The 13,327-nt window shown below is 38.9% G+C and overlaps 1 protein-coding gene across 1 annotated transcript in view; it reads left to right on the top strand.

Moving 5' to 3' along the window:
* Window positions 1-13,327, top strand: part of pth2ra (parathyroid hormone 2 receptor a) — a 108,573-nt gene that overhangs the window by 66,822 nt on the left and 28,424 nt on the right. Inside the window, exon 8 of the mRNA XM_017702971.2 lies at window positions 5,900-5,960. Within this exon, the coding sequence (XP_017558460.1) occupies window positions 5,900-5,960 (61 nt within the window). The remainder of the gene's footprint in view (window positions 1-5,899; window positions 5,961-13,327) is intronic.

The raw sequence follows: 13,327 nt of genomic DNA, 5'->3' as shown, positions 1-13,327 counted from the left end.
TGACCATTTTATTCAGCTGTGCCTCACAGAGACCGAAGCAGCTGTGCAGCTTTTCTTCGTCTCCACTCCTTTTTGTTTGGTAGCGCTAGCAAGTCATGTGGTCAATATACATGAACACAAAGGACACAAAGGACCTTCCATTTGAGAACAGACTGACATGTATATGTAAATATGCTAATTTAAAGATTATAGCAAAATGACAGTAGAAACTCCATAAGCATTATGCTTTTAATGCACATGTTGTTAGACTTTTTAGGAACAAACAAATTCTGAATTTGGGATTCACTTCATGCAAAACACTCAGTCTCCCAGTGGATCCCCTTTTCATTAACTGATTAAACATTTCTGTCAGGTGTATCAAAGGTGGAAAAACACAGAAGTGCACAGGGAAGTTTGGCTCAGGAACACTGCCTCCGAGCTATCCCTGCCTGCAAAGCAATTAAACCAATATCACAGCAGGCCTAAAGGGGAATGTTTGGCTCTGTTACTTCTTCGCTTGTTTCAAAGGAGCTCTGCATAAGTGCATTTGTTCTTGGAAATGAGAAAAAAAAGCCTTTCAGACACCACTGTGATGCACACATTCCCGGGAAACAGTGAGGAACATGAGCAACTGGAGGACAGAGTCATTTGAAGAGAAAATCAACACTTATTTGAGCTTGTCGGCTCAAATAAACCAACCCAGACTAAAATTTCAGGATTTAAATTTAAACCAAGGAAAATAACAGTTTGAGTTTGGGTGTCTAAATTATTTTCCCATGCTCCATTTGCTGAACTCAGTTTTGCTTTACTTAGTGGTTATAAGTTACATAACATCAAACATTATTGATGAAGCAGCAAGCCATTACAGTGATTTTACCATTAATGAAGACGTAGAAGGAGAAAATAGTTGAAAATGCATTTAATAAATCTCGCTTGTCTTTGTGTATGAGTCCGCCTCATCGCTCCCAGCCATTACATGAAGAAATCAGAGTCTGTACGTTTCTCTATAACAAACCATTTTACATCAAACCACTGTAAATGACATGGTTGAGGTATAAACATCAACTTTAGCAGAAATTCCCCTTTCAAGTATCCTTCATTTGGATGACTGGACGTTTCACTTTATCATTTAAGTGACCATGTGTTTTGCTTTGTTCTACCATCAATAGGAACATTTACTTAACTGTTGCGCTTTTGTAGCGTCTACCTCTCCACGCTCTTGCTTTTGTCCAATTTGATTGCTATAAAGGCAACAGCATTGCCGTAAGATGAACCATTTCACATCCGGTCACTTTAAATGACTTTGTTTACATCTCAGTGTAACGTTTGGGAGCGATGAGTAGGTGGATGCAAATGCTGAGAGAAGGGAGATTTATTATGGGCAAATCCAAAATCAGAGTCAAGACAGTCCAGGGTCACAGAGCCAACACGTAGAGAACGGGGCACAGACATAACGAACACCTCAAACAATACAAAGACCATCCAGGGACTAGGGAAAACACAGGGCTCAAATACAACAGGGATAACGACATGACACAGGTGGAAAACAGGTGGTTACAATCAGGGGCAGAGTCAAGAAACAAGGGGGCAGGACAGGGAAGAATCAAAACAAAGACAGCACATGGACAAGTAAACAAAATCACATGGGAGACTGAAACCAAAACAAAAGCACATGGATGACTGGAAGGGGCCAATCGTGACACATTATTATGCAGGATTTCTGCTTTAACCTCTTCACATTCCAGGCTTATTCAGTAACTTCAGGGACTTCGATGCAAGCTGGTTGAGCTATTCTCAGGTTATAGAAGTGTGTAAATAAACTTTGGGCCTAGTGGAGGGCCCTGGCCATTTAAATGGTTAACATGACCAGGGATGGCTTCAAACATTTCTTAGCCATTTAGATTTCAAATCCTATTTATTGTCCTTCACTTAGAACTGCAGAGAAATCTGTAGGCCCAGTCTTCAAAACCACCACAGGTTTCAGCTGTAAATAAAAGTTGGATATCAGTGCTGTGCCGTTCTACCTCTCCCTCCACTCTGCATGAGAGCACTTGTATTTGTTTTGATAGTTTACCTCCCTTTTAAGTGGCTTCATGGTGAAGAGTGCTTCATTTATTTGTCATCATGGTTTGATGTGCTTCTCCTGGTAAGGCAAAGATGGAGATAACTTTGATATGCAGATTTGCTTTTTGAAAAGTGGAGACCGGGTGCGAACTAGCTGTGTGTTTCACGCGAGCCTGTGTGGGCCCTTGGCAGTAAAACATGTGAAATTACTTTACAAAGACAATGATGCCAATTGTCTAAGATGTGTAATCGCAATTACAGAGAAGAAAATATGCAATTTGCAAGTCAAAGGAAGAGTGTGGTGGTAACGATGCTCCACTGTGCAGCTTCTTGTTATCGTACTAACCTCTCACAATACTTTTAATGAAGAGCGCGATCAGAACAGGCTGTTGCGCAACATACTCGCATGCGTTTCGCAGCGTAGGCTGATCCAACCAAAGGTTTTCTTCAACAGCTTTGCATTGAGAGTAGGTCATATTTGTACTAGGATGGTGGAGCTTTGTAACCAGATGGCTTACATAGGTAACTATGAAACTATGGAACTGATTACAACTAATTTAAGGCAATGAAGCTAGTGTGAAAATCCATGAACAAACAGAGCCTTAACTTTGTAGGTAAAGTAAGACGACCATCTGTTCGTTTGTGGTCCTGTCTACTTTCGAAGACACAGAGTGCTAAAAGGGGATAAACTGCATATAAGACTGTAGATTGCACTTGGCTAGTTTCCTCCCTTTCAATATCTCAGCAAGCATTAGGATCTCCTATCTATTTAAGTGCACAGACCTTTCAGACTCTGGCTGTTGAAGGGATGTAGATTATATCCAAAATCATTTTTTTCCTCTTATAAAATATTTTGCATAAGAACAGATTTATTACACCTCGGAATAATAGTTCTTGTAACATAGCTTGTAACATGTTCCTTGAGAAGGACGATGTGACATGACAACTTTTATGCCCATCTCCAATATATACTACCAGACTTGACGATGGTCTGTTACAGGACTTAGAACTGGGTGTAAGGTGGCCCTGTAGGAACCTTCCAGGCCTTGAGCCTCACTGAGAGTGAAGCTTGCTGACATCATTAAGATGCAAATAAGGCACACTAACTTTGTTGACTGAATTTCACCAAATAGCACCCTGCTTTCATATGATGTACTCCAAAGCAGGTGAAGGTCAGAAAGTGATTTTCTACATAGAAGGCACCATCACAAGCTTTCAAAATGCTTATGATTTGTTTGTTTTAGAGTTCCTCCAATCAACCGAGCCGACAGACCAGGAGGAGCTTTTATCGAGTAACAAAAATTTTTGTTCATAAGCAAGAAAAATGCACAAAAATGACAATAACACACCAGAAAAAATGGCTCGTCTGCAGTCAAATGAGCAGAATATATTTTGCACTTACATTCTTGGGTTGTCAGTTTGGAGGACGAGGTAGATGATTATATCTCCTGCCTTGATAGCAGGCAAGTCTTTCAATTCAGTTGAAAAATCGTTCCTATTTATAAAGATCACGTCCAACATATGTTGTAATTTTCTGTTTATGCCTTTCTCTCGTAATGTCTTATATGTCTCATGACTAGCACAGGACGTGCCTGCCTCCATCTCGTCCAGTCTGCTTTTCACTTCCTACCCTCCATCTGGATTCTGTGCATCATCGGAATCACGTGACTGTAAACAACATATTGTATATGTAGATTGTCTATTTTACACATAAAGCTATAACGGCTTTAACCGCGTCTTTGTTTGATGGGGAGGACACCTGCAGGTGTCACCTCCACCTCTTTCGCTCAACCTCAGAGAACATTGTGCTTCTATCTCTTACTCCATACAAATGTGGCCGAATGCTTAATTTCGTGACGTCAATCAGCTTCATTAATTTTACCTTTAATTATTTTTCGTACAAAGCCTGATCTTCAGGGAAGCAATCAGTAAATGTGTTCTGGGACCCATGCTGAACCATAATTGCTTTATTTTGGTGCGTGTCCAGATCTAAGTCAAGCTGTTACCCATTTATTTTACAAAAATATCTTTTTTTCTTCGTAGAATAATTTGTCTGTGTGAGTTAGTGCTCACTTCGGGCTCAAATGGTGACAATATCTCTTAAAATTAGCACCGTAGCCTATTAGCAATGGCAATTAAGCAAAAGTGGTGCCTTTGTAGATTAACTTCTTACCACAAGACATGTGGAAGCTTTAAACAGGCACTGTTAAGCTCTAAAAGAATTTAAAAATCTGTCTTTAATGCAGAAAGAAACAGACATTTAGGACATTTTATCTGCTTGTCTAATTCACCAACATGATTTCACTTTTATTTAGGAAAATAAACAATTTACTGCTAGACAATCTACCATAAACATGTCATAGCAGATTCACATGCTGTCATGAGTTGTCAGGACACCTGTTCAATGATATAATAGCGTAATGTTCCCATTACATGTAACTGTAATGACAGGTGCTATAAAATTTGTGACGGCAGCTTATCTTATCTTAGCTTATTCTAATTAGCTGTCATTTCATTAAACATTGTGACACTCATCAAGATAATTAACATATGACACCGTTATAATATATGGGGTCATACTGACGAGCTCAATAACTTCAAACGTGGCTGCTGTGTTTTCCACAAGTATGTTTCTGAAATTTCTCACCTGCTAGATCTGCCCCAGTCAACTGTAAGTGCTATCATTGTGAAATGTAAGCATCTAGCCACTGTTGCAACACTCACTATCCGTTGCAAACTGCCTTTGGAAGCAACAGCAGCTGTGAGTCAGGAGCTTCATGAAATGTGTCTTCATGGCCGAGCAGCTCCACAAATGCACAAGATCTCTATGTACAAGGCCAAGCATCGACTAAAGAGATGTATAACACCCTGTCACTGGACTCATGTGATCTGGAGTGATGAATAATACTTCACAATCTAGCAGTCTAATGAACTAATCTGAGATTGGTGGATACCAGGAGAACGTTATTTACCAGAATACATAGTGCCAACAGTAAAGTTTGGTGGAGGAGGGATAATGGGCTGGGGCTGTTTTTCAGGTTTTGGGCCCCTTAGTTCCAGTGAAGTGTGATGTTAATACTCATGCATTCGAAGGCATTTTAGATAATATGTTTCCAACTTTGTGCCAACAGTTTGGGGAAGTTCTAACATGACTTTGCCCCTCGGTAGCACACAGAAACCTCCAATTCCACATGCTAACCAACAGTGACCGAAATGGACATGAATGCATACCAAGCACAGTTGATAAAAGAAAGGCTGATATTTGCATCAAAGTTTTAGCCCAGCCTCTCAAAGCATAACAAAGTCACCCGACCTCCTTACTGTAAGGGTCAAGCATTCAGGCCTATACCAACTTCTTACTTTACCACCAGCGTCTTTGTAGACCAGTGCCTACTGAACTCAAATGGTCATTCACCTTTGTAATAAATGAGGTGTTTATGCACTAAATTCCTACTATAATATCCCTCCTTATGTAGTTGTGGATGGACTGTTCCTGCTGCTTAAGTCATAATTCCATATTTTCCCTGTTCCTTGTCTCTAAGGTTTTCCAATATGTTTGAAATAGGTAATGTATCTGAACAGTCAATACGCATTTGACAAGATGCTGTTGCCCTCATCTGCCTATGTACTGACATTGATTTCTGGAAATGCTCTAATAATTGTGCTCTGCAATTACACCCCACCACCTCGGGCCCCAGTTTGTTACACTTAGTGCCTTTCAATAATTTAAACAACCACTTGGTGGCCAATTATCACAGTAGGCATCTTTCAGACTGAACAAAATGGCAATGAAAGAGAGCAATTAGCAAGCTGAAACATCATGTTTATTTAACATACCTTTTCTCTTTCTCTTCAGGTGTTCCTGCACTCTTTGTATCAGCCTGGGCGATCGTCAGGGCAACAGTGGCCGATTCAAGGTGACATGCTTACATTCATAGATTTTGCCATAATCTACCAGTATCCCTACAGATGTCCTGTATGGTCTTGCCATATGGCAACAATGCCTTTATTTAATGTTTTGCCGGCCTTCAATATAAACATCTCTTTTTTTTATATCTGGCTTTATGTGTAAAGTTGTACACATTTTTCTGATTGCATGCCTTGTGAGGCCTAACATCTGAAGTGGCCTCAAAGAGTATGTGTATAATTCTATACTTATGCACTAGAATTTCAAGAAAATAATTAAAACCAGTTTGGAAAAAAATAAAACCAGTTAAAATGGTGAAATAGAACACATGCTGTTGCCATATGGCAACAACATGAATATTACCCACTCAAAGAAATGGAGGCCACAACAGACCACTATATATACATATATATGAAAGAAAACTTTTTCATGTGTATTTCATAAGTTAAGCAATATTAAATTTTATTTTTTATTAATTTCCTTTCGCATTTTCTAAGAAAAAGAGTATGGGGTTATTGTTAAAAATATTTTATATAACTGCATATGTAGCTCAGTAGTTGGCCATTATTTATGAATCCAATGACCTAAATACACACACACACACACACACACACACACCTTCTAAGCCGCTTCTTCTTCTGGGTCATGGGGGGTGCTGGAGCCTATCCCCGCTGTCAATAGGCAAAAGGCAGGATACATCCTGGACAGGTCGCATGACCTAAATAGCTACTGTTATTAAATGTAGAGTTACATTAAAATAGAATAAGACTCAATTTTGCTGAATTCCATGGTACGCATTGTGATATGCATATTAACAGATGAGTTGCAGTCATAAGTCTGCATTAAAAAGGGTACATTAGTCCATCATGTCAAAATGAAAGCATTACATGCATTAACATTTCTAAGTCTGAAGATTGTGTATAGATTATCAGTTTGGACGCATTCACATGTACCCTTCTGATTCATTAGGCTGACTGATCTGCTACAGGTAGCACAGCCAAAGATGACGTGCAACATTACAATAGCAGTTTTGTTTTTCATGCTGAAATCAAACTAGTAATTTAGTGTCTTGTGATTCCTGCATGAAGAAACACATGGTGCAAAGTTCATATAACAGCATACTAAACCTCATCATGGCTGGCTGTCAACACCTCTTGTCTCCTTCACATGATGACATTTCTATCTTTAAAGTATGACATCTTTTACAATTTTCCAACAACAACCACGTAACGGCCCCGAAACCACAATCACAGTCTCTTCCAGACAATTTCAGCAAGAGTGCAGCTGAACCCAGCTGTTAGATGAGAGATCTGTTTCATTGTAATGAGCTGAATACCTTCCTTCATTTGCATATTCAACCTGATAACAGCCAGACATCAAAGGTTAGTCTGTTAATTGAATCTCAGCCTTGAGAGCATGCAGAGTTAGATAGCTCACGGCTTTAATTCCCTGTCAGCTCTGTAATTATGACCACTGGCAGCTGATGAAGCGTAAATGGGCATGAATATAAATAAAACTTTTTTTCTCTCTTAAATTAACACCATTCCAGCTCCACTATTACAGTGAAAAGTGTCCTGGCTCGCAGCCTGTTCAAACTCCACTTACACATTGAAAAGGTGGCAGCAGTTACAGCCTATTCAAACTCCAGTACCGTGGTGAAAAGTGTCCTGGCTCCTGGCCCGGTCAAACTTCACTACTGCAGTGAAAAGTGTCCCAGTTCACAGCCCATTCAAACTCTGCTACTGCGGTGAAAAATGCCTCAACTTATGGCTCAGTTAAATTCTACTATTGCAGTGAATAGTGTCTCAGTTTGTGCGTAAGTCAAACTGAACTGCTGTGGTGAAAAGTGTCCCAGCCCACTGTAAATTAGCTGACGTGGTAGAAAGTGCGCAAGCTCTTGGCCCAGTCAAACTTTACTACCACGGTGAAAAGTATCCTGGTATCCTTGTGACCCAGTCAACTCCACTACTGTGGTGAAAACTATGCCAGGTTGAGGCAGACTCAAACTCCATTGCAATAGTGACAGAGTGTCCTGGTTTATGACCAAGTCAAACTCCACCACCGCAGTGAAAATTGTCCCAGTTCACAGCCGGGTCAAACTCTGCAACTGCAAGGAAAACAGCTTGTGGGTCATTTAAATTCCACTACTGCAGTGAATAGTGTGTCAGTTTGTGTCAAACTCAACTACTGTGGTGACATGTCGCAGGTGCCAGCCCACTAATTAACTCAACTACTGCGAGTTTCTCAGCTTTTGGCCCAGTCACAGTCTTGGCTTGTGACCCCACTCCACTACCGTGGTGAAAACTGTCCCAGTTCATAGCCCAGTCAATTCAACTACCGCAGTGAAAAGTGTCCCAGGTTTGTGGCTGGGTCAACATCTGCTACTGTGGTGAAAAGCATTCTGGCTTTTGGCCCAGTCAATTTCACTACCATGGCTAAAAATGTCCTAGTTCACAGACCAGTCCAACACTGCTTCTGCAGTAAAATGTGTCATGCCTAATGGCACAGTCAACTCCACTACACTGTTGAAAAGTGATTCTTACACTGTACACACACACAAACAAACCCCCAGATCAGGCTGGTGGTCCCACATATTTGGCATATAAAAAAGTAAACAACTGCCTGGATGAGCAAGCCTGACTTTCAGTGTAAATAATTGTGCATGAGCATGAGTTTAATTAAAATTTTAATTAAAACCCCAAAAAATGAAACTTCAGAATGAAGGCAGTGAACCTTTATAAACAGCAGCAATTGTTATGGCCAAAAACAGTATCAGTATCTTGCCATGACAGTAGAATGAATTTATGCACTTGCTATCATTTTGTACTACTGTGTTCAACTTCAATCAGATGTAAGAAGTCAGAGCTCGGAGTTATGTCATCTTTGACCACACATTTGAGCTACAAAGTGAGTAAAACATGGACAGGTCATCTAAGTTAGCCAGCTAGCATTAGTGATGTGGTTAAATACAGTTGTTTGTGATGTATTTACCTTCTCAAACCAGCTAAAATCAGGGTTATAGACTTAACCAATGCTGACTGACCTAAAGCAGTGGTCCTTAGTGGTCCTGAAGTAACTCTGCCTTGCACATTTTAGAGTTGCTCCTGCTCCCAATACATCCCTCAGCATCACGGGGTGTGGGTGGAGGGTCGGGGGGGGTGGTGGTGCTGGAGCCTTTCCCAGCTGTCACTGGGCGGAAGGCAGGATACACCCTGGACAGGTCGCCAGTCCATCGCAGGGCTATCAAACAGACGTACTCATTCACACACACACTCACACCTAGGGGCAATTTACCATGTCCAGTTGGCCTGACTGCATGTCTTTGGACTGTGGGAGGAAACCGGAGTACCTGGAGAAAATCCATGCAAACACAGGGAGAGCATGCAAACTCCTGCTCCCAACACAAATAATGCAATTAATGAGTCAGTGGGCCTTTTTTACACTTCCAACTTGCTACTTCTGAAGCAGGTAATTACATTTCCCATCTAAGCAAAACAACCACAGTCAGTGGGGCTGTGATGGTGATGCGTTCATGATTAAAAGAATGATCAAGGTGATAAACATGAATGGTTCCCATTGATACATCAGCAAGCCAACATGCTGGCATATAATTAATATTGTGTAGAAAATTGCAAGTCCTCCTTCACCATGTTACTGTTAGCTTTAGCTTTAACCCATGAAAAAGCACTATTTCTTTCTCTGCCCATATAGAAATCTGATATGTGGGCATATATGTATGTACACCCATCAGGCATAACGTTATGACCACCTCCTTGTTTCTACGCTCATTGTCCATTTATTCAGCTCCACTTACTGTATAGCTGCACTTTGTGGTTCTACAGTTACAGACTGTAGTCCATCTGTTTCTCTGATACTCTGTTACCCTGTTCTTCAGTGGTCAGGACCCCATGGACCCTCACAGAGCAGGTACTATTTGGGTGGTGGGTCATTCTCAGCACTGCAGTAACACTGATGTGGTGGTGATGTGTTAGTGTGTGTTGCGCTGGTCTGGGTAGATCAGACACAGCAGTGCTGCTGGAGTTTTTAAACACCTCAGTGTCACTGCTGGACTTTCTGTTAGCTTATTAGACACCTTTTCCTGTGAGCTACAATGTCACTTCAGGTTATTTCATACTGTGTCACTTGAGCAGAGCTGCTCCTTCACAGAGCTCAGAGCTCCTTTACGCTCACTGTGATTTATTAGTGGCGTCTTGTTGTCAGTGATGCAGGTGTAATGGGACATTGTTACTAAGAACCAGCAGCTAATACCTTGCCTTCATTTTATTGAATGTAAAGTTCCTACAGTACATATTCCATTACTTTAATTAAAGCCACTTCTTAAAAGGAGGTTTCAGACTAAATAGCAGTTCAACAAAAAATCTAATTATCGCAATTTTCTTTCCCTCTTGTCACAAATGGAAATCAGGAAAGTTTCAAAGCCCATTCCCAAGAGGGGAAACAAATCACTCATACTTTTTACTGTTTCTGCCAGATTTATGTCAAAATAATGAATTGATTTCTTAAAAACTAGATTGAAACAGTGACTTATTTCCTCAAAATACTAATAATGACTTAATGACAGAATTTCTCAAAATGTTGACTTAGTATTTCAGTGTTGACTTAAATTCTCAAAATACTGACTTAGTATCTCAAAGTATTGGCTTAATTTCTCAAAATAATGACTTAGTATCTGAAAGTATTGATTTAATTTCTCAAAGTATTAACATAATTTCTCAAAATACTGACTTACAATTTCAAAGTGTTTACTTAATTTCTCAATATACTGACTTAGTATCTCAGTGTTGACTTAATTTCTCAAAATGTTGACTTAGTATGTCAAAATATTGACTTACTACATCAGAATAATGCCTTTTTTTCTCAAAAGAATCACTCAAAATAATAGCTTACTATATTTTTTATAACATTAATGTGGTATATCAAAATGTCCTTCAATATTGAAAGCATGAAATTGAAAAATATTAACTTTGTATCTTGAAATGATACTTACTTTGTCAAAAGAATGACTTACCTTTTCAAAATATTTACCTAGTATCTTGAAATAATTATTAATTTTCTAAAATATTGACTTAGCACTTCAAAATAATGACTTTCTCAAAATATTGATTTCTTGTCAAAATAATGATGAATTTGGAATTTTTTTTGCATCAGAATTTTGAGATACTAAGTCAATATTTTGAGAAAATATTGTTTTGAGATACCACATGAACATTTTGAGAACACAAGTCATTATTTTGAGATCATGTCAATATTTTGAGATAGTAATTTTTGAGATACTATGTCAATATTTTCAGAAAATAATTATTTTAAGAAAACAAGTCAATATTTCTAGACACTCAGTCATTATTTTGAGATACTCGTTCAATATTGTGTGTAAAAAAGTCATTATTCTGGCTAAGAAGGTCGAATTAGACCTAGAATTAGTTTGGGTGTCTAATTGACAACTACCAGTGTTCAGTAAATAGCTAATGTGATGCCTCACTGTTCACGTCTGTTAAGTCTTTCCAAAATATTCCACTAATGGACGCATGAACAGTGGCTAATCCTCAGAGCTCCACAGTAAACACCTATAACCGGATTATAGATGCCAGAACAAACTGGGGGTAAACAAATGCAAATAGGAGCTGGAGAATATCCAGCGCAACGTTGACACACAGAGAGACAGAGAGAGAGAGAGAGAGAGAGAGAGAGAGAGAGAGAGAGAGAGAGAGAGAGAGAAAGAGAGAGAGAGAGAGAGAGAGAGGGAGAGAGAGAGAGAGAGAGAGAGAGAGAGAGAGAGAGAGAGAGATCAGTGAGGACAGAGAAGGAATTTCCCTTTGTGGAGAAACTGAAACCAGTAGTGACCACCCACTGACCTGCAAAACTAGCCAGTTCTGAATTGATACCTACATTATGAAATGAAAACATTTGAATAATAATTAATAATAATAATAATAAAAATAATTATCTATCTATCTATCTATCTATCTATCTATCTATCTATCTATCTATCTATCTATCTATCTATCTATCCTTTTTTCTCTCTATCGCTCTGCATTTCTTCTCCCTCTCTCTCTCTCTCTCTCTCTCTCTGTCTCTCTCTCTCTCTCTCTCTCTCTCTCTCTCTCTCTCTCTCTCTCTCTCTCTCTCTCTCTCTCTCTCTCTCTCTCTCTCTCTCTCTGGATGTCTTTATTTGATTTCATATCTTCATCTTTTCTCCTTCTCTCTCCTGATTTCTGTCTATCTTTATCTCCCTCATGGTCTCGCTCTCTCACTCTGTCAGTCTTTATTTCTCCCTTTTTTCACGAATGTGGATCAGCAAAGTTTCTAAGCCCATTCCTGCCAGAAAGAGGAGAAACAAATCACTTTTCTCTCCTTGTCTGTTTCTGCCAGATTTACGTCAAAATAATGACTTGATTGCTCAATAAAATGACTAGATTGGAATGATGGACTTATTTCCTTAAAATACTGACTCAGTAGCTAAAAGTATTGACTTAATTTCTGAAAATATTTAGTTTCTCAAAGTATTAACTTCATTTCTCAAAATACTGAACTAATTTCTTTCTCTCTTGCTCTGTCTTTACCTCTCACTTTCTCTCTCTGTCTCTTTCTCTATCTTTATCTCTCTATTTCTATCTGACTTTATCTCTCTCTTTGTCTGTCTCTCTCTCCTGTATTTATCTCTTTCTACCTATCTTTATCCATCTCTCTCTCCCTCAATCTCTATCTCTCTTTCCCTCCCACAATCTCTATCTCTCTCTCTACTTCACTTTCTCTCTATCTGTCTTTATCAAGTTCAAGTTTGCTTTATTGACAGGATAATTACATTTGTATTGTCAAAGCATTGCAGCAATTATCTATATAATAAAAGTTAAACAGAAAAGAGATACACATATAACAGTATAACAGTGAAAAAGAGAAAATGTAAATGATGAATTAATAATATAAAATATTCATAATAAAAGAAAAAAAAGATCAATTATATTTCTGTAGTTAAGAAAGGGGAAAAATTACGTTACATACAATTTCTTGATAAGTTTAATTTTATCATCCAGTTCGCTTGATATATATAACTGAGTGTCATCGGCATAGCAGTGGAAATTGATGCCATGTTTATTGATGATGGTGATCAGTGGTAGCATATATATTGTGAATAATATAGGTCCTAAAAGAGAGCCTTGTGGAACACCATACTTTACTTTTGCGAGGACATACGATTTTGATACGATATTGTGTCCAATGCAGATCGAGGAGGATGAGCAAAGACACATTTCCTTTGTCAGAGAATAATAAAAGTCTAATTAAAGTCTAATTATGGTCTAATTACTGCTAGTTTAAGAGTTTTTGGGATGTATCCATGGCTAAGAGAGGAGTTTATTA

Source organism: Pygocentrus nattereri, chromosome 6 (genome assembly GCF_015220715.1).
Source record: "Pygocentrus nattereri isolate fPygNat1 chromosome 6, fPygNat1.pri, whole genome shotgun sequence".
NCBI lineage: Eukaryota > Metazoa > Chordata > Actinopteri > Characiformes > Serrasalmidae > Pygocentrus > Pygocentrus nattereri.
The sequence above is the reverse complement of the archived record's forward strand: the minus strand, read 5'-3'. Positions and strand labels throughout refer to the sequence as shown.